Genomic DNA, 22,422 nt, shown 5'->3' with positions numbered 1-22,422 from the left:
TTTCTTACATTTTCACAGTCAGCATTCCTGCCATTCGATGTTTGATCTTTCTAACAGTGGAAAATTATGAAATCTGGATCATGTCTTGTTGGTGTCTTTATGTAACATATATAGATATTTAAATTTGGTTTAATTTGGTTTAGTGTTCATTGAATAAAAAATAAAACTAAAAGCAGTGCATTCATTTGAATGTATATTGCAGGCCTTGAAGCTGTCTGACAAACTGGCCAAATACATTAGAAGTGATGAGGAGGAGACAGGAAGACAGTATTGGCCACTAGTGAAGTGTGTGACCATCAAGGTGCCAAATGTCACTGATCTTCTTGAGCATGTCACGCTTGTGGATCTTCCTGGAAGTGGCGACTGTAACAAAAGCAGAGATGAAATGTGGAAAGAGGTAATTTATTCTTATTCATTGCTGCATTTCATGTCACCTTGTTATCTAGAAACTGTATTGCCACCATGTTATTACAATGCTCTGACCTTTGATTACTGCAGTTACTACACAACTGAGGCAGATTAATAGAGACAGTTTTGTGCTTATTTAATAAGTAACCTATTACAGTGTCTAACTACACTAATGCATTTTCAGTGACTGTGGAGGAAGTTGAAATATTGTTTTCAGATAGGTCCCCTGGAAGCCATAAGCTGCCAGTATTCCAATCCATATTAGCATATGTTAACTGTCTTCACGGATGATCATAGTTATAACTTTACATTGTGTGCCTTCAGTTTGTTGGAAGTTGCTCTACTGTGTGGATTGTGACTGACATTAATCGAGCAGCATCAAAGAAAGAGCCCTGGGAGATCCTGGATAACACCATCAGCCTCATGGGAAATGGTGGAGAATGTCGAAGCATCAGTTTTATCTGCACCAAGTCTGATGCTATCAAGGATTCACGTGTGATGTAATGCACCATTTAGGATATACTGTAGTTATCACATAGCTAGATTTAAGATATAAAATGGCACATACATTGACATGAGATTCACATAATGCATTCATTTTGATATAGATGTTATACAGTCTCAGCAGGTCAGTGACAAATCATAATTGTTCCTTTTAATCTGAGTGTGGACAAGATTGTACAGCAAAAATGTATTTATAATTTCAGTGTCAAGTGCTAAAGTTACAAGGTGAAAGTGGATGATATAATAATAGAAAAGAGTAAGACATGCAATTGTTTTCCAGTCCAACAGAGGAAGGACGTGCTTGTATATTAAAAAGAAACAAGCAAACCAAGGAACGAGTGAGGGAAAAATTCAACAAACAAAACAATATTAAGGTAAGTTTTACAGACTGACACAAAGTGTGTCTTACAGCGCCCAAACCTTCCATAAAATAAGATTGTTTATTTCTTTTCAGAAACATTTCAGTGGTGACAGTGATGACTTTTTCCAAGTGTTCACAGTGAGCTCCACTGAGTTCCAGAAGGAAGTATTTCTACAAAAAGATGAGACTGGTAGGTCTCCTTATGTGAACATACTGGGGATGAAAGATTAATTTAACACCCAAATATTAAGTATATAATTGGGATTATTTCATGTGAACATTTAAAACAATTTTAAAAATCATAAGTATTTGGATTATGAAATTTAATTCAAATGTAAATATCTGTAAGATGCCAACTCTGGGTGTTTTTTTCCCCCAGAAATACCCAAACTTCAGGAATGTCTGCTAAACTTCAATGACCGTCAATCAAAGATATCAAACTATGTCTCTGAAGCTTATGGGATTCTCTCTCTGATTCATGGAGCCAACAGTAGCAAAATGGTATGATGATTTAATTCAATTTATTGTTTTGTTTGTGTGGTTGTTTGTAAATTCTTATTATTGAATTTTCATAATAAAGCAGGTAAGATAAACAACATGTAGGCCAAAGTAAACTACATTAAAATTCAGAGGGTGACACAAAAATATTTTGTAATTTATGTGTGCCCCAAAGATCTACTCAAATTCACTATTCAAATTTGCCCTCCATTTGAAGGCGTAAATTAATTTTTTCCTCTGTTAAAAATAAGTGAGTAACTTATGCATTCTTATAGACCATCTTACTTACATTAAAGGTTCTCCGTCTCAAAACATTTTCAACAACAAAAACACACAACAATACAAAAAACACACCACATACCACATACCAAGACAACATAATAAGAAACATTCACGGGATATATGTGAACATTGAACACAACAACAATACCTACTCAAAGACAGAGACATACAGACCTCAAAACTTGTTTAAAAGTGTTACACTGACAGACACAAATGATATGCGAGCTTGGTACAAAGTTTTGGCACCCTGTACCACCTACTAGACAGAGAACAGAGAGCTGTGCCAATAAAGTGGCCACTAAGTGTATATACTGTGTTGGCCACATGCTATTCATTGCACAATATATATTGTTTTGAAAGTGAACCCTTCATTTATTAATTTGTGGTGGCTAGAGTTTCAAGTGGTATATATAGTTTTCAAGTGGTATATATAGTTTTAGTGCTGTGAATATTTTATTTTGAATGTATTGTGTTTGATTTCAGGCTTTCCACAAACCACTCCTGCAACAAAGACTGAAGGATGAGCTTGATAAAGTCAGACAATCCATGGAAAAGGCTTATAGAGCTTTTGAAAACTGCCTTGGTGAGGGAGTTAAAAAATCGCAAGAATCATATGCAAAAAAGATGAGGTTCATCTTAGTCCCTGTAAGTATTTCAATAATAATTCCATCAACAGGTCAAATTTCGTGTCAAATGTTAACTGCCCTTAAACTATATCTGTGCTTTTTCCTATTTGTTTCAGAAAAAGGGAAAAGATCGAGGTTTTCATAGGACATTGAAGTCTTTAGTTGAGAATGATGGCATTTACAAACCAAAAACTAAACCTGAAATCAACATAAATGTGACGTTAGCTTCATGCATGAGAGATCACATTGATGAGGAGTTCAAGCAGACCTTCCCGTAAGAAACTACTTAATATAGACATAAAACCATTTCTTCAAGCACTTTAAAGCAATGGGGAATGGCCAGAATTAACATTACCCTACATACAGTATATACAGTACATTGCACTATAAGAAGAACCTGTCAGCTGTATAAAGCAGTTATTTAACTACATAAGAATAACATGTTTCAGGAATAAAGAAAGATGTGGACCATTCAAAGGAGCCATCAATACGTTTACACTTGGCACAGAGAGCCTGGTTGACAGGGACAAAGACGTCTCCTTGCAGCTGACATTTCTCAAGACAGAGGTACAATGTAAAAAATAACAATGTTTCCTTTATTTAGTGTCTGATGTCTATCCATGTAGCCATAATCGTGCTGCTCGTTTAGGTCAGGGTCATGGTGGCAGCAGGGAAAACAGAGCAGACATCCTTTTTCCCCAGCAACTTCCACCTGAGTTCCACCTGGCTCTCAACTTTACTACATTTTACTATATTTTACTACAACGCCCACATTACTGCAGCCGTGTACCTATCCGATGGGCAGTCACACATTTCCTTTTACCCTCACTTGTGAAAAAGACCCCAGGACCCCTGACTTAATCTGTTGTTGGCCGATGCTCACTGCCCACCTGAAGGGGACAGGCCATCTTTTTCTTGGAGAAAACTGTGGTCTCCAATTGGGAGGGGCTGACCGTCATTCAAACCCACAGAACACTCCAGTACACATTGGAGATCGCAGTCCTTTGAGCACCAATTATGAAATGTAAATTATGACATAACTTTGCATTTGAGATATAAACTTTTTGCATTTGTAGCACCCACTAGTGGTAGAGCTCAAAATGCTTTTGTGGGCATGCTCGAGCAACACTCCTCAACATGCGTTTCAAATTTTGGCTTGATTAGATGAATGGTCAATGAGTTATGGACAATTTTAGTGTTAGGGTGTGTTATATTACTAGTTTATTGGTCAAGAAAAGCCAAACCAATTGGCCTATTGGCCTATGAATAATCTTTTACAACGCTAACATCAAGTTTCGTGTGAATCGGATGAACGGCCTAAGAGTTGTAAAAAAAGTGTTTCTTAAAGAATTCAAAATGGCAGACAATACAATATGGTGGACATTGAAAATTATATATGGGTTGGACTCAGCATCTTACACAGAATCTCTGGACACAAAATTTTCAGTCTACGACACACGGTTCAAAAATCGTAAATTTGCTTGTTATAACGCCACCATCTGGCCAATGTGCATGGGCTGCCTTGCCTGAGTAGTGGGGGGGCATAGGAGCCCACCTGCCAAATGGTTGCCGTAGGACTTGCAATTTCTGAGCTGCAGACTCTTTTAGTGGAGAAAAAGAAAGGAAGAAGCACTACGTGCTTGGACCCCTAATAAAACACTTTAGAGAGAGAATGGTAAAGGTAGCTAATCTTCCCCAACCTTTGTATCAGCCATACTCAAAGTGAGGAAGTTTGATCTCCAATGAAGCAACCTCAGCAGAGAATACGTCCAATGGTATTAAAGGGCGGCCTGAGCAGGAAATACCTCCTAATTAGAGAGACAACTCTTTAGCCCCACTGGTCAGCTCCTTGGCTCCGATGGGTCCCTCACCTCAATGAGTAGTCTGGGAGGATGTTGTCCTGATGTTCAATGACAATGTCTGCAGAGAGAATGGCTGCATAATGTTTTGTTGAAGTTTATTCTTGATGAAGTCTAATCTAAATATCTAAATATATTATCTCAGTCCTTTCAGCTTTTAGATGAGTAGAGTCTTTTCTTTAGATAGTCTTCAGCCAACAGTCTTTATGGCCATGTTCTATGAAGCAGTTGTCATGAATCCCCACACAATTTAGTGCTGCTGTTCTTTATCTGTCCTAAATATTCCCAAAAATTGTCTCCCTTTTATTATAATTTCATTATTGAATTAGTACATCAATTTATATTATGAGCTCTGCTTCAGTTTCCGTGAATGAGCTCAGATAGGCAATGTTTCTACCCCTAACCAGACCTGCAAAGCCCTTTGTCATGAACTGGGTCCTATTTTGGTAGAGAGTGTTTCTTCCTCTGATGAATACAGCCCTAGGAGTATTTCTGACTGAACAGCATCTCTTATTCCATCCACGACCTCTCCTCCATTTCCCTCTACTTGGCCTGTGTGACCCACACCAGTTATAGCCATAACTTCCGTTTCTCCCTGCATCTGGTTAGCTAGTTTCATAAAGCCCTGACTGCTCTGCCACTCTATCCTGGTGTTCATCCATGTCATCCATTATCCACTCTGGTCTTGCCGAAGGGGGCCTCATTACCTGATCCGATGCTCCCATCGGAGCTGGATCTTTGACACCTGGCTCCAGGAATGGGCCCCAGTATCCCCGTTCTGGGAGAAGTTTCCACACAGAGATATATAAGATTTTGTTATTTTAGTGAACTACAAATAGACCAACATGAATACAGAGTGATTCTTCTACAGAAATGGTACTCGAAAGCATTTTTTCATTAGTAAGGTATCTTTATTTTGTACCTTGTTTTGAATCACTTCACTTATACTTCATTTTTTCTCTCTAAAAGGAAGCAAAATTGAAGACAAAACTGAATAATCACATCCGTGAGAATAAGAAAAAAATCTACAGTAGTCTGCCAAACTCAATCAAGGATTCCATGCGACCATGCTATGACGGTAAGAAACAAAACCATGGCAGATGCAACATAGCGATATATATTTCCATTCATCTAGATAGCTTTGCAGCATAGCAGGAAAATAAAGTGTGACAACATTTTTTCTGTTGTACTATAGAAGCAGCAGGCTATCGAGGAAAGGACACGCTGAAAAACATGAGGAACGCGATTGAGACGCACCTGAAGGTTTCACAGAACATCATGTTCAGCAAGGCAAAGGATGATATGCTGGATCAGATGAAGAGGCTGATGGTTTGTCACATTTTGTATTACAAAATCTGAGGTAAACTAAGTTGATGAGTCAATGTGCTGCCTATAAAGAATGTCAGTAAAGGGTACAAAAAAGTTACAGGCGCAACACTTGCTTAGTAGAAAAAATAAACTCTATTGCACAAAAAATGTGTGCCACGATGGCCTTCACCAGATCAGAGTATACATACATTGCACAAGCCTTTATAGTATTAAGTTTACACAGGTGACAGACAATCAGGTTGAGTACAGATAGTCAAAACCCAATCAAGGTGAATCTCACCCAATAAGAGGAAAGGGCATAAAGGTGAGCTGAGGCAGGGAACCACATGGGAGAGCTGGAATCCTCTTAAGGAGGGAATAGGGGGTGGTGAAAAGAGCCAACGGCTACACTAAGCCTCGATCAAAACAACAAAAAATGGTAGTAATGATAGTGCCAACAATATGAAAATATAATTTATAAGAGGATACCAATATAAAATGGACAACAACATAAAGCAAAGGAACAGAAGGAGACTCCTTGTAAATAGAGAGGGGAGCTATACTGCACTTCCTATCAAGGAGGAGCCTATAAGAAAGAAAAACTCAAATCTGTAAAACAATAGACAATGGAATACTAGAATCATCTGTTTCCAGCTATAAACCTAGAAATCCTGTTGAAATCCAAACATAAGCACAAAATAAGAACAGAATAATCTTTTTCCAGATTTAAATCCCTGAGCAAGAGGGTATCCAGAAGGTGTATATAGTAAGTTTCTCCATCTCCCTGGATGGGATGTCAGTAACCAATTTATTCAATTCAAAATTATCAAAGTTAGTTCGAAAGTTAGAAAAATTAGATCATTTTATTGAGAGGGAATGCCCCCTCTCAATAAAATGATCAGCTACGGGGCTGGAGTAATCGCTGTGGTGGATTCCGCTCCTATGTTCACAGATGCATGTGCGGAGTTCCCTAGAGGTCGGCAATTGCCGATTGATCTGCTGAAGGCCATTATGGCTGAAATGTCGAGTTTATACTGAGCAAGTGTTGCATTACAAAATCTGATTCAAATATAGTAGTAAATTGTGCTGCACATCTTTATACAATCTTCAATCCATCTGGCACATAGGCCTAATCTTGTCAGTTAACTTCCTGTGAAATAATATGCCTGACTAATATTCACATTTATGCACTATTAGCGAATCTTATTAGGTCATTTTCATTAACGTTTTTCCTGGATTTAAGTGTAAGTGCATCATTTTGAGAGCTGATTTTGAGCTATGAACTGTTTTACCTTCCACATATCTGAACAGTTAATTCTAGTGTAGTGCAGTTAATTTTGCATTGAGGAGACAATATTTGTGCAAGTGATAACGATTACAATGCTGAATTAGGACCACATCCTGAATAAACTGGAAAAAGATATGAAGAGCTCAATTAACCTGTCACTCAAGGCGGATAACGCAATCCCAGGTAAAGGGAAATATTTCATAATATTCATGCATCTTACTAAAAATACTGTGACTATTTTTCCATGGAATTAATACAACTAAATTTGCCCATTAGTATAATGACGGTTAACAGTCAATTTTAACCTTTTTTGTTTCAGATGTCACTGACGAGTATGCGAGGGGTAAGAAATGCCATGATAAACTGATGGACAAATCCAATAAAGAAACGCCAATGACATGGTAAAATATTTTGAAAATGTTTTTTAGAATGTTTTTTTATAAGTATTTTTAGAATGACAAGAATTAAAAACCATTCTGAATTTTGAAATGTTGTTTATTTTCTAGTGTTGAGTCACTCAAACCAAAAGCTGCACCTGACGTTAAGTCCGTGACGCATGCACAGGTAAGGTTCTTCTTGTTGAACTGCTGATTGATTATACAAACTGAACATCCAAATTGATGACAGAACTTTGATTTCTGGTATGGTGCAGTCAGTTTTTCATTGAGGACACAATATTTAAGTGGTAATGATTACAATGCTTAATTAGGAACACATCCTGAAGAGACCGGCACAAGATACGAAGAAATCAATTAAGCTGTCACGGGTGAAGACGGATGATAATTCGGCCTCAGGTAAACAGAAATTTTCAAGATTAAACCAATCATCTATCTTATTGTAAATACTATGCATATTCTTTCATGAAATTAATAGAACAAAATTAGCCTGTTAGCATAACGGCAGTCAATAGTGCCATCAATTTTAACCATATTTGTTTCAGACGTCACTGAGCAGTATCAGAGGGGGAAGAAATACCATGATAAACAGATGGGCAGCCACAAAAAACACCCACCAATGGCATGGTAAAACTTCATTGAATGGTTTTATAACTATTATTTATAATTGCAAGGATTGGGGGCGCCCCGGTGGATCACTGAGTAGAGCACGTACCATAAGGCTCAGTCCTTCCTGCAGCGACCCGGGTTCAAATCCGGCCCGTGGTCCCTTGCTGCATGTCCACCCCTCGCTCTCTTTCCCATACCTTCCTGTCTCTCTCTCACTATATCTGTCCAATAAAGAATAAAATGCCAAAAAAATAAATCTTAAAAAGAATTGCAAGGATTAAAAACTATTTAGAATTTTGAAATGTTGTTTATTCTCTAGTGTTGAGCCACTCAAACCAGAAGCTGCATCTGACTTTCAGTCCGTGACACATGCACAGGTAAAGTTCTTCTTGTTTAACTGCTGATTGATTATCCAAACTCAACATAAAAATTTATGACAGAACTTTGTGTTCCTTTGTGTTTTGCTATCCCTATAACCATTCATAACCCTTTCATGATATTATATAAATTATTTGTAAGACAGTTAATAATGTTTAATAATGCTTGGTTATTGCAAAGTGTTACTGTATTCTGTTACTGTGCTATTGGTGAATCTTATTTGATCACCTTTCACATGAAGCTATTTTCCTGGATTTAAGTGTAAGATGCACAATTTTGAGAGCCGATTTTGCTCCTTCATTAAATTCTTTCAGACATCATCACAAATATGTACAATTATTGTTATTAATCTGGAAATTTCACAACAGGAAAACAAAATTAAACATTCTAGTCCATGGGCCAGACCAGATTTCGGTACCACTCAAGGTGGCAAAATCTAGTTACAAATTTTGAAAAGGTACATGTCCATAGATGATATTTTGGTATGATAACCATTGCTGAATGGTAGCTTTGTCACAGTAATCAGCTCATGAAGTTAACCACCCCCTACAATAAATTGGATTGTAGGCGCTGATACATATCTTAATTTAGGCTCATTTTCAGGACCTTTAGTCAGGTTTTATGAGAATATGTTTGATATCATTTTAAAGGGTAGCTTCTTAGCTTTCATTCAAGCCCACTTGTGAGTCTGTCTGACAAATAAAGAGGTCACATGGGCTCTTCAAAGTGTCAATGACATTCATTTTTCCACAATTTTCGCCTAAACTATAGTCTTTATTTGAGCACTGTGACATCTAGGAACATCACAGACACAAACATCAAAAACTGGAATACTCACAGGACTGTAAGGATTCAGAAAAGGTATAATCTACCCATATTATCCCATCGTGAGGGGTGATTTTGGGTCTTAAAGTAGAAGAATGACTTCTCGAGGGAAATCTTATGTTCTTGATTGTGAGTAGTATTGTGAATTGTGAATGATTGTATTGTGAACTGGCCATAGCACATAGGCCTTCTATTTAATGACACATACTACTCTTCAGACAATTCCCTAAAGAATTTCAATGTTCAATAATTTACTGCCATTTCACCAAGAGGTTCCTAGGAATTTGTTTTAATGTGCCCAGGACTAGTGATTCTCAACCTTTTTTATATCAAGGACCCCTAATTTAGTCCACATTAGAGCCATGGACCCCCATTTGATGAGATTTTGCCTCTTGGACCCAAAGCTGAGAAGATTTTAATTGCTAGATATGATTTTTTTGTCCAGAATTCCATGACTATAATGCAGGTAGAGAGATAACAGTGAAACTATGATCAAAACAGTCATTCTCCTACATTCTCTAATTGTGTTAACTTCTTGTAAATTAAATAATGGTGAAGTTTAATTCACAACAATTCATCAGTTTGCTGAGGACCCCCTGGGACCCCCTCAAGGACCCCTGGTGGTCCCCGGACCCCACTCAGAGAACCACTGCCCTGGACAAGACATACACTAAACAACCCTGTTCTATTTCACACAGGCTTCGCCCTCTAACGGGGCTTTATTGGCTCAACCACTCATCTAGTCACCTCAGCGCACTGAAAATATGCACACATACGCTCAGCCAATCAGGATGAGCCTAGTCAACTCTGCGAGGCCTCACCCTATATAAGGCGAGCAGCTCATTACTCAGCATCCACTTTTCATCAGTACTCTGACGAACAACGTTGCCTTGGATGCCATTGATTGATAAAATACTGTCCAACATGCCCCAGTCTGGTCGCTGCTGTGGAATGCTTCGATTGCCTTGGCCTGAACAAGCTGCAGATGGGGTAGCTGACCTGGCGGAGTGCATTGACTGGTGGGCTCTGTCTTTTGTGCGGTGCCAGCAATAATGGAAGCACTTCCAGTGCTACCAGTGTTCTCCCGAGAACCAGCTCCGCTGCACCGACGGTGAGGCAGAATGTGGTGGCGGCTCTGCCGATCCCTGCCCCTCTGCCCCGGTCACAGATCCACTAGCATTGGCTTGCCCCCACCCGGATATGGTGGATGAACCCATCCCACAGACGCGGCCGATACAAGGCCGATTTTTGGCGCCCCCATGCTGGATGAAACTTGGAAGTGTGTGGAGGCATCGTGGCTTCTGTCTCCGGCTTCTCCGACTACACCAGAGTGAAAAGGAAATAGGACGTTTTGCGTCATGGCATCCTCCACTGGACGACATGCTGGCTGCCCACTTTTCACCTGGTTCTGCTGGCTGGTCGGGAAGCAGGAAGCCTGCTCCCCCTGCTAAAATTTTCTACCTGGCAGGCCCAGTCGGCAACGGCAGCAAACAACCTGTTGGGTGTGTTCCTGTCGCAGCTACCAACAAGCAAGACCACAAGAGTTGTATCTGGTGTCCCGCTTACTGGGACAGATGAACAACCTCACCAGACTGATGGCAAAGAGGGCCGAGGTTGTATATAAAAGCTTTATAGCCTCCATTCCACAGCTTGCCACCCAACCCCTGACAGAGTTTTATCACAAATAGCGGAGCCACTTCGTTTTGACAGAATGGATGGACAGGATGCTTAGATTGGGTTATGCACTCCAGTTTCGTAGCATCCCACCTCGTTCACAGGAATGAGAGAGTCTGTCATGACCTTGCCAGAGGACGTGGACACCCTGTTCAGGGAAGTCCAGGAACTGTTACAGAAAGACGCTATTCCTGTAGTTCCTCAGCAGGACAGGAAAGTGGTCTGTACTCTGGATCTCCGCTCACTCAACGTGTACATCACACAGAGGACATTCCGAATTCCGAATGTGCACAGCAGACTACCATTGGCTATTCCCTAGTCCCCCGTATCTTTTCCACTTGTGTGGATACAGCACTTCAATCGCTGTGCCGTCGGGAATACGGGTCTCTTTATATCTAGATGACCTAATCCTCATGGCCTGGTCCAAAGAATGGGCCATGTCTCACATGATCCAATTGGTGCAGGACCCTAGGACATTAGGCTTTGCGGTCAACTGGAAGAACAGCGTACCTCAACCGTGCCAGCAGACACTGTTTTTGGGCCTGCAGCTTGACTCGTCCATCCTGAGAGCTTGTCTGTCAGAACTCAGACAGACAGCTATTGCGGAGTCAGTTCAATGGTGCAGCATGACAGGTTCATGACAGTACTTACTGTAATGCACCTTCTTGGTCTCTTCTCAGCAGCTCACCATTTGGTTCCAATGGTGCTGCACATGAGACGCCTGTAGAGGTGGTTTGCCAGACTGAGTTCGGACCCACGATGGCACAAACAACACCTGGTGACCATACCCCGAATAGCCAGAAGCGACCTGGACTACTGGCTACAAGGCAAGAAAATGCAGGAAATGGTGTGGGGACATTGATCCATTGACTAGCTCAATTGGTCTCTTTCCTCCAGCTCCTACTGAAGAGACTGGCGCTTTCTACCATTAAGGTTTATGCGTCAGCGATGAGGGGCTTGGAGAGAGGTCGGTTTTTGGCCACCCTCTCCTGAAACGTTAGGAGGGGGCTAGGAGGAAACACCCGGTGATGCATTCCGCTGCCCCCCAGTTGGAGTTGCCCGTGGTCCTCGAGGTCCTTTCAAGCCCACTGGGCAGACCTCTGATAAGTTGTTGTCAGTCAAGGTCACGTTGCTGCTTGCTTTGACTTCGGCTAAGAGGGTGTGTGATTTGTGTGCTCTTTTGGTCCACCCCAGCTGTATGCTGATACTTGGATACCTGAGTGGCACCACAGACTCAGAGAATCCATCCTTGTGCCTAAGAACATTAGGAGTAAATTTAGGTCTTGGATGATTCAACTGGATGCATTTTATCCCACTTCTCATGAAGGGGAGAGGATGGAGAGGTTGCATTGCTTATGTCCAGTAAATGCATTGGCATGTTATGTGGAATGTGCAGGTGCACACAACAGTTGTTTGTGTGCTATGCACACAGGGTGGCTGGCAAGCCCCTGTGAAAATAGGGGCTGGCCCATTGGCTCTGCGACGGCATTTCTCAGGCGTATGCGTTGGAGGGAGCCTCCCACAGCCACACGTTCTATAAGGAGTGTGGCTGTGGTTGACACCCTGTCCATTTATCAGATTTTATCTGTTGGATGTGTCTGGGTCTCTCAGGGTCAGTGTTCAGGACAAGGAACTGGAACCCAAGACCTGTGAGTGAGAGACCTGTTGTGCTGAAGTCTTAACATACTGGGGCACTGTTGAGACCATCCCCGAGTCGTCCGGCGCTAGGTGACTCAAGTGCTAACACGTAGGAGTGTAGTGTTGGTCCGCCCCCCCTGGCTGACCAAGGTGTTTACAGTCAATTCAGGCTGGTGATACAGTATGTTGTTAACGTGTTGGTGCAGGGAAGGGATTGAAGTCATCAGACTTAGTCCCCTAAGCCAATAGAGCTCTGAATCTTAAAATTGTTTGGGAAATTGTCTGAAGAGTAGTCTGTGGCATTATAAGTAGAAGGCCTGAGGCATGTGCTATGGCCAGTTCACGATACAATGACAACTCCATCACATTACTCATTTTCAGTGCGCTGAGGTGACTAGATGAGTGGTTGAGCAAATAAAGCCCCGTTAGAGGGCGAAGCCTGTGTGAAATAGAACAGGGTTGTTTAATGTATGTCTTGTCCAAAGCAGTGGTTCTCCGAGTGGGGTCCGGGGACCACCAGGTGTCCTTCAGGGGGTTCCAAAAAATCATATCTAGCAATTAAAATATTCTCAGCTTTGGGTCCGAGAGACAAAAGGTTGAGAATCACTAGTCCAGAGCACATTAAGACAAATTCCTAGCAACCTCTTGGTGAAATGGCAGTAAATTATTGAACATTGAAATTCTTTAGGGAATTGTCTGAAGAGTAGTATGTGTCATTAAATAGAAGGCCTATGTGCTATGGCCAGTTCACAATACAATCATTCACAATTCACAATATTACTCACAATCAAGAACATAAGATTTCCCTCGAGAAGTCATTCTTCTACTTTAAGACCCAAAATCACCCCTCACGATGGGATAGTATGGGTAGATTATATCTTTTCTGAATCCTTACAGTCCTGTGAGTATTCCAGTTTTTGATGTTTGTGTCTGTGATGTTCCTAGATGTCACAGTGCTCAAATAAAGACTATAGTTTAGGCGAAAACTGTGGAAAAATGAATGTCATTGACACTTTGAAGAGCCCATGTGACCTCTTTATTTGTCAGACAGACTCACAAGTGGGCTTGAATGAAAGCTAAGAAGCTACCCTTTAAAATGATATCAAACATATTCTCATAAAACCTGACTAAAGGTCCTGAAAATGAGCCTAAATTAAGATATGTATCAGCGCCTACAATCCAATTTATTGTAGGGGGTGGTTAACTTCATGAGCTGATTACTGTGACAAAGCTACCATTCAGCAATGGTTATCATACCAAAATATCATCTATGGACATGTACCTTTTCAAAATTTGTAACTAGATTTTGCCACCTTGAGTGGTACCGACAAGTGAAATTTTGGGCTTTGGCCCATGGACTATTCTTAGTTATGAACTGTTTTGCCCTTCACATCTGAACTGTTATTTCTGGTATGGTGCAGTTAACTTTGCATTGAGGACACAATATTTGTGCAAGCAGTAACTATTACAATGCTGAATTAGGAACACATCCTGAAGAGCCCAGAACAAGATATGAAGAAATCAAGTGAGCTGTCACTCAAGATGGATGATAACTCGGTCCCAGGTAAACAGAAGTTTTCAAGATTAAACCAATCATGTACCTTATGAAAAATACTATGCATATTCTGTCATGAAATTAATAGAACAAAATTAGCCTGTTAGCATAACGGCAGTCAATAGTACAGTCAATTTTAACTATATTTGTTTCAGACGTCACTGAGCAGTATCAGAGGGGGAAGAAATACCATGATAAACAGATGGGCAACCCCAACAAAGAAACACCACTGACATGGTAAAACTTAATTAAATGTTTTTATAACTATTATTTAGAACTACAAGGATTAAAAACTATTTCGAATTTTGAAATGTTGTTTATTCTCTAGTGTTGAGCCACTCAAACCCAAAGCTGCATCTGACTTTCAGTCCGTGACACATGCACAGGTAAAGCTTTTCTTGTTGAACTGCTGATTGATTATCCAAACTCAACATAAAAATAACCCCTTCATGATATTATATAAATTATTTGTAACTTTAAGACAGTTAATAAATGTATAATAATGCTTGGTTATTGCAAAGTGTTACTGTGTTCTTCTCATCTGAATACAGAGTCATGTGTCAAGTGTGACAGTATTAAATCCTCGTATTCTTCATGAAACTGACGACCACAAACCAAGTTACAGGTAACGTACTGCAACTATTTTAGCTCAAAATCTCCTCACAAACTCATACTTGCAGTAGGTTACAATAATCACATTACCAACTAAATACTGTAAATATCACCAATAACTCACCAGATGTATCTGTCTCTGTTGTCCTGCTGCTGTCTGTCCTCTTCAGACTTGATTGCCCTGAGGCGGGGCTCTTTCAGTGTGCTTCCACTGGATTGGTGTTTGAGATGGAAAAGAAAGGAGAAGTGTTTTACAGGACTGTTGACTGGGACAGCTTCCCGCACACCTTGACACCAGCAGGGCCCTTGTTCAGCATTCAGTGCCCCTGTGTCCGTCAGCTACATCTCCCTCACTGTGAAACTCTCTCTGGTTAGTTAACGTTAGTTGCTTTGCAGCTCTATGTTTGACACTGGTAAAGTATGACTGATCAATTAATAATTTCAGTTCTGATTTTTCAGATGATCCTGACATGTTGTTGGTCGCTCGTGTAATTGATGGCAAACTGGAAGAAGTGCAGCCAAATCGTATGACTACCACACACGTGATAGTTGATGTCACAACATTCACTCAGCATGGCCTCTTCAGAAAAAGTTTCTCTCACCACCCAGTACAAGGCCAAGTACTGCTGTTCCACCAAAAAGCTGCAAACCGGCCCCAGAGATGTACACTAAATGTGCTTTTGTTACCAAGGAATGTGCCGATTTGTGAGGTAATGTACTAAGATGAGCTATCTGTTTTGATAATTTCTTGGAATTATTGTAAATAAGGTTATATTATTTTTACTAAATGTCTGCGTATCCTCTCTTTGAAGGTGAAGAGTCATCAAAGGGGATTTAATTTACTTCAGAGTTCTAGCGGCACTTTGAGCCCTAGAGGCAGATATGGCCTTGGCTGTGACTTGGTTGAAAGGGCAGAGATACAACCAAAAGTAAGCATGAGAGGGGAAAACTTTGTGGTGGATACTGGAGGTCTTAAGTAGTGCAGGCTCTGTTTGCATGTTTTTCTACCTGGGAAACTGTAGAACTTCTGTTTCTGAAGTGTCATACTAAATCCTGTTGATTGATCATTCGGTCCATTTCAGTTCCCATCACCCTCAGTAAAATGATCACCACATTGAACCATTTGAATCTTGGGCATGATTTGTACTTGATGATGATGATGTTAGTCCTTTACTATTTCTTATCCCAGTTCTTGAACTCACATTGCTATAGCCACAGCTTGCTTTAGCTGATGTTACTAGTTGCTGGTGTATCAAAAATATCTGTTGGGAAGATGATCTCTCTGACAATCTTTCTATTTGATTTTTCAGAGTGGGACATTTGCCTGTGACTACAGCCAAAACTACCAATCCACCTTTCAGGTGCTTTTGGACTCAGGGGCAAAGACTGTAAGATTGATCCTAATGGACAGAGGAAATAATGACCGGAGTGTGTGGGAGTGTGTAGTTCCACTTGCAGGTTAGTTTGACTCTCAAATTAGTGTCAGTATTTGCAAAAAATTTTCAATTTTTTTTTTTACATCCTTGGTGTAGACTACAAGATAGGAGGGGTTTACCATATCAAGGAGAAGGACAATTCAGGAACTCTCAGATATAGCTGTTAATATCAGAAAAGGACACTAAATTGATGTTCAAATTCTTTCCTATGATTGTTTGCTTTCTGCTACTTATTTGATTGTACTGTGCAGTGAACCAGACCCATCTAGTACACCAACCAGACTGCCACCATTTACGTCACTTAATTAAATATGGAATCTTCAAAAACAGTTGTCACTGCTTGCTGTTTTCCTGTCACTGCTTAATGCTTTCATCATTTCATGACCAAAGTCATTTCTATTACCACAACAAAGTGAGTCTTCTGATTTTTTTCTTTCAGCTGCACCAGGTTTTGAAGTGCCACAGATAGCTCCTACTCTGGGTAAGCCCTGTACTTGTCTCTTACCTCTATGGGCCCTATTTTTGTGAATCAAGGCGCAGGCGCATGTTAACTCAAATCAGCTCTTCTCGTTCCTTTTAAAAGCAGTGCCCTCCCAGACAGTTTTGTAATGATTGGCAGCACCAAAAAAGCTTTTCCCAAGAGGAAATTATGTCCTTGTGTGGGAGGTGCAGATATATACAGCACCCCAGATATGCCGCCAAGGTCAGATTATGCCCCTTTATAAGTTGAATTGACATTTCTGGAGATATTGAAATCCTTCCACAGAAAATTGTATGTTTTTTGCTAACATATAACTTGCTTCCTGCCCTAACACTATCAAATTTAACCAAAACTATTACAGCCATAATTTTGCACTACCATATCATATTGTTCATTGCAGCCATAGGCCCATCTCTATTGTAATCACAAAATGCTTACCTTTGGAAACCTGTTGGAAAGAAGGAGACGACTCATGCAATTGATGCACCTCTGGCAACCCAACTCGTTTTTGAATGAGGATACAGAGTGAGGATTGGTGGGAATGGGTGGTCCTGAGGGAGTTGAGTGATGTAGTGGAGAGTGAACTTTAAAATGGAGCTGGGTGAGCTACTGCGTCCAATGCGTCCCCAGGATGTCGCCTTCTGTGCTCCTGTACCCCTGAGGATGAGAGTGGCAGTTGCACTGTAATCTTGGAAGCTGTGCAGAATATAGCCAACCTGTTTGGTGTGCCCAAAAACACAGAAGTTTGTGTGCATATTCTGCAAGAGCCTGATGCTCTTGCAGAGTGGAGACAGTATAATTTTTGATACCAAAATTGCAGTGTGCCACCCGATTTTAGTGTCATGGCAACCCACAACATATCTTAACAGGCACAGGGGGAAAAAATATGCTTGCGCTCAACAAAATTGCACCTTTGTGGCCGCAAGGTCACCCCGCTTGATCTGTGCTGGCACAAAAGTAGGGTCCTATATTTCAACCATTGAATTGGGGACTAGAATCAAATCAACAAGTGGGCAACAATTTAAGAGGCTAATAGCAAATACATGTTTGTTTTTGTTTTGTTTTTTCCATTTTCTGCATTATCTCTGTGATATTGCTATTCAACATCAAAGTGCTCATTATCTTATGTGGTAATTGTGTTACTATTTGTATGGGTGGTTTGCAAGTCAATTAATAGACTTTTTTTTTATAAACTTTTCTGACAGGCACAACATCTGAGTTTGTGCAGAGGCACAGAAATGTTTTAATTAAGCGGGTCTCAGAGGTGATGCCTATAGCAGATGACCTTCTAGTGGAAGAAGTTATTACAGATGAGACGTACGACAAAATCAAAAATGCACCGACCAGTCAGACGCAAATGAGAGAGTTGCTTGCTGTTGTGTGTCGAGCAGGATCAGCAGCAATGTCAGAATTCTACAAGGCTCTCAAACAAAATCAACCTCGTCTTGTCAAGGATCTGGGTAAGAACAAACAATTCAACAAGTGTCTTTCAGTCCAGTTTGTGCAATGATACAGTTGAGTGACATGCTTTCTCTTTTCTTTTCAAATTGCAGAAAAGCCTTCCCAGATGTGATTTATCTCTGAAGATGTCTCACAAGTGAAGTGAAAGTCTTTTTTTTTAATGTGTCCTTCAATTTAGCCAGAGTAGAAATGTCTATTGTTTTTTTTGTGATCAACTTTTTTTTTTATTGTCGATCAGGTATGTGTTATGAGCAGTGTATATTCATTGAATTGTTGACATAGTTTTGTAATTTTCCACGAACAAATCAACATCCAATAAGACACAAAATGAAAATAAATTAACGCTCACACTTACAGAGAGTTGTGTTGGGAAGGTAGGGGTGAGCCACATACATACACTTACAACCACAAACTCTCATAAATAACACACACATAAGTACGAGTACATATATCCCTCCCCATCCCTCCCCTGGGCAAACCCTAATATATAAAGCAAGATTGATTAAGGCTTCTAATTAGAGATGATCAATTATAAAAAATAATAATAATAAAGATAATAATAAAATAAATTAATAACTAAAAAAGTATGCACTAATTTGTGATACATATAGGGTGTAGTAACCGTTGCTATTCTCTCAGATCATGAAATTTATGAACAGATGGAGTTCATTCTTTATGTACACCAACACATTAATAGGAAATGAACCATCATTTTCAAATATGATGCATGGGTCTATTTTGGCCATTATGTCTTTCCAGCTGTTGATGTTCTGTGGTTTGGCATGATGAAGTTTAGCAGTGGATAGCTCAAGTTGTGCTATGTCCCTATAAGCTAAGAGCCATTCCCAGATTGCTAAGGTATGTTGTGGCTTCCAGCAACAGACTGTCATCCTCTTGGCTGCGTTTAAGCCAGCAAAGACAATGTGTTTGTCCTGGATAGACAGTTCTGTAGAGGAGGTGTTGTTGAGCGATAAGAAGGTTTGTGAGTGTGGGATTGTCCTGGTCATGATAATAGACATGATGCTGGCTACGTCTTTCCAGAGTGAATTTACACCGGGACATTCCAAAAACATGTGTATATACTGTAAGTGCCCAAGGTGTTACCTGGGCAAAAAGAGCATTGCGGATCAGGTCTACACTTCATTTGGTGTAGTCTTCTGGGAGTCGAGTAGGATCTGTGGATGAGTTTGAAATGGATCATGCGATGATTAGGGTTTCTGGATGATAAGGATACATTAGACCAGATAGTCTGCCAATTCCAACTTCAAGTCTTGTTTCCAGAAATCGTCCAGTGGGAGGGGTTTGAAATGTCTATTAACCATTTATCAAACCACTGCTTGCTTCTGCTGGATACTTGTTTTGTTGTTTCAACTGTATGATTCCTGTATACATATATATTTTTTTTTTCATAATTGAAATATTGAAATAACGATCTTCATTTACAATCATTGGAATTAATATACAAAATTGAATTCATATACATGCTTTTTTTTATATATCAGTGACAGTTCAGTCATTTGACAGATATATTACCTTTTTCATAATCCAATTTTTTATTTTTTATATTTGAATGTACCATTGGTCAGTGTATAGCTTACCTGTGTCCTGTCTCCTCTATATAATACCGTCTCTGATATCACATGGCAAATGAACATGGGGTCTGCTACTTAAACGTTTAAAGGGACGTTTGTCCTCTGTGTGCTTATTTAGTCTAGGAGGCTGCTGGACCACGTAGAAATCTGCTTCTGGTCTGAACATGCCAAGATTTGTGTCCCCTAAGAGAATGTGTTTAAAGTATTATATTGGTTTCCCTCAGCAGTGTGTCATGTCCCTGGTGTGTGTTGCTTTGCTACTGCACAAGGAAATTATGGTGGGAGAAATGTGCTTAATAAATGACAAGTTGACTAGGCTACAGCCTGGCAACTTCCTTATAATAAATTGACTCCTGCGGTGTGTGTTTACTTTGATTCTTTGTAGTCCTGTGAAATGTTCTTAAAATGTTTTACCATTTGAAAAACCAGCCATAGGAAAACAATCCACAAAATGATGCTAACGATATGCGAAAAATGTGAAGAAGTTTTACTACTCCCTACTTCACAAGGTTTGATTTAACTGTTACTAAGCTTCCCTTACTAAGTTGTACTACTATTTTTTTTACTAAATATTTAACTAAATATTTCCTATAATAAATGGCATGGAAATGTACCCTTGTAGTATATGAGGGTTGAATTGTTTTTGTTTTAAGGCATAGTTGGCTATTATCTGCATGCCATAACTAGATTTTGGATGGGGAGAAAACTAGAGGTTTGGTAAGATGGATACTGTGATCGTTTTAGCCTTAACATGCTTTTGGGAAACAAGGCTCTGGGCATTTTACCCAAGTGTTCTTACTGTGTTTATTCTATGTACTTTCTGTGCGTTCATTGCAGCCCGAACATGTGGAAGGGGGATCCCTCTCAGAGTCGCCCCACTCAATTGGTTTCGTCCATATTTTTCCTAATGAGGCTTTCAGGGGGATTTTTCCTTGTCCTAATTTGATAGTCTAATGTCTGGGGTTTTGTATTCAGTCATTGCTTCATGATGTGACCGTGTTGAAGTTGACTTAAAGATCACAACATGAAACATCACTGAAAGTTAATATTATTATTATGGCTTCCTTCTATAAACTACTAAGCCATATTTCTATCGCCAAGAAACGTAAACAACAAGGTTAAGTTACGTTCATTCAGCAGGTATTCGGCACTCACAGTTTGGTGTCCAGCGGTAGCTCAGGCGATGAAGATAGAAGGCAACGCGCGCGCGTGTGTGTGGCTACGCTAGTAAACAACCCCAGGATATGCCGCGGCAACCCAAAGTACAAAAGAAACAAACAAACTTAAACTTTCACTTGTTGAATGAACAAATAATCTATCTTAAAACCCGTTGAAAAACTGTTTCAGCTCTTGGCGTCCTGAAGCTGCATGCACTGTTCACAGCTGGTACTAATGACCCATGACGCCATCAACGGGTGTTAATTTATCAACAATTCAATGCCGAGGTTGGCCACATGGGGCACATATACCAACCACACAGTCTAACAGAACACTTCTTTATAATAAGGAATTTAACTTGTCTTTTTGATATTTGGCTCCTACATACCGGCCCATATTGTTCTAAGTGTAAAACGTAACAATTCAATCAAATCAAAATGGAGCCAAACAAAGGAAACTATCTTTTATCTTGTTTCTTTCTCTTAAATTTCTAGTTTCTAAGTTTCTCTATAATAACTGTGTTATGTCTTTGAGTGCACTTGAAATCTTGATTCAATCTGAGGCTTCAACTAAGAGGCAGATCTTGGTGATCGGCCGTTCTAGAGTGCTGGTCTTTGTCTTCAGAAGTACACTCCTGACGTGTCCTTTTGAGTCAGCTTTTGCTTCAATGACTCTACCCAAGATCCATGAGCCTCTAGGGGCGTTAGTGTCTGCCACCAATACGATATCCCCTGTCCTGAAGTTTCTCTTGGTGCGGTTCCACTTCTGCCTTGCTTGCATCAGAGGAAGGTATTCCTTTATCCATCGAGTCCAAAAGAGGCTTGAAATGTATTGGACGTGTCTCCATCTGCGTTTGGCATATAGATCTTCCCTTAGGAACAATCCAGGTGGGAGAATGGGTTGCACCTTGAGCTGCAATAGATGGTTTGGTGTAAGGGGTTCTAAGTCCTTTGGGTCACTCGTAGTTGTTGTTAGAGGACGACTGTTGAGTATGGCCTCAACTTCACACATGACTGTTTCTAAGCTTTCGTCATCAAGAGTTTGCTGCTTTAAGACAGACAGAAGGATCCTCTTGATTGAACGAATCAATCTTTCCCACACCCCACCATGGTGTGAACCAGCAGGTGGGTTGAAAGTCCATTTTACTCCTCTTCGTAAGGGGGCATCCTTGATCTTACTTAGATTCCAAGCTCGGAGTGCTTCTCTTAATTCTCTCTCAGTAGCAACAAGATTGGTGCCGTTGTCTGATCTGATTTCCTTAACCTGCCCTCTCCTGCAAATGAAGCGTCGGAATGCATTTATACATGAATCGGTGTCAAGGGAGTGAGCCACTTCTAGATGGACAGCTCGACATGACAGACATGTGAAGATTACTCCATACCTCTTAACTAAACTTCGGCCTCTCTTGACTTCTATTGGACCAAAGTAGTCTACTCCAACAAGTGTGAAGGGCGGTAACTCAGGTGTTAGATGG

The 22,422-nt window shown here is 40.3% G+C and overlaps 1 protein-coding gene across 1 annotated transcript; it reads left to right on the top strand.

Moving 5' to 3' along the window:
• Window positions 1–248: 248 nt before the first annotated feature.
• LOC139653705 (uncharacterized) lies at window positions 249–20,102 on the top strand. Its single transcript, XM_071530639.1, has 27 exons — window positions 249–397; window positions 733–908; window positions 1,193–1,286; window positions 1,367–1,463; window positions 1,653–1,774; window positions 2,537–2,698; window positions 2,796–2,953; window positions 3,129–3,246; window positions 5,508–5,616; window positions 5,734–5,867; window positions 7,239–7,317; window positions 7,454–7,535; window positions 7,641–7,698; window positions 7,844–7,928; window positions 8,075–8,156; window positions 8,458–8,515; window positions 14,136–14,217; window positions 14,364–14,445; window positions 14,537–14,594; window positions 14,760–14,833; window positions 14,991–15,190; window positions 15,280–15,530; window positions 15,633–15,749; window positions 16,131–16,278; window positions 16,696–16,737; window positions 17,943–18,197; window positions 18,291–20,102. The coding sequence occupies exons 1-27, from the start codon at window positions 386–388 to the stop codon at window positions 18,308–18,310; spliced, it is 2,955 nt and encodes a 984-aa protein (XP_071386740.1). The 5' UTR covers window positions 249–385; the 3' UTR covers window positions 18,311–20,102.
• Window positions 20,103–22,422: the final 2,320 nt, after the last annotated feature.

This window comes from Centroberyx affinis, unplaced genomic scaffold (assembly GCF_046629955.1).
Source record: "Centroberyx affinis isolate AG114_WGS23_722 - 3 ecotype Tasmania unplaced genomic scaffold, CSIRO-AGI_Caff_v1 ptg001950l_1, whole genome shotgun sequence".
In the NCBI taxonomy this organism is placed as follows: Eukaryota; Metazoa; Chordata; class Actinopteri; order Beryciformes; family Berycidae; genus Centroberyx; species Centroberyx affinis.
This window is presented reverse-complemented; position numbering and strand designations above follow the sequence as displayed.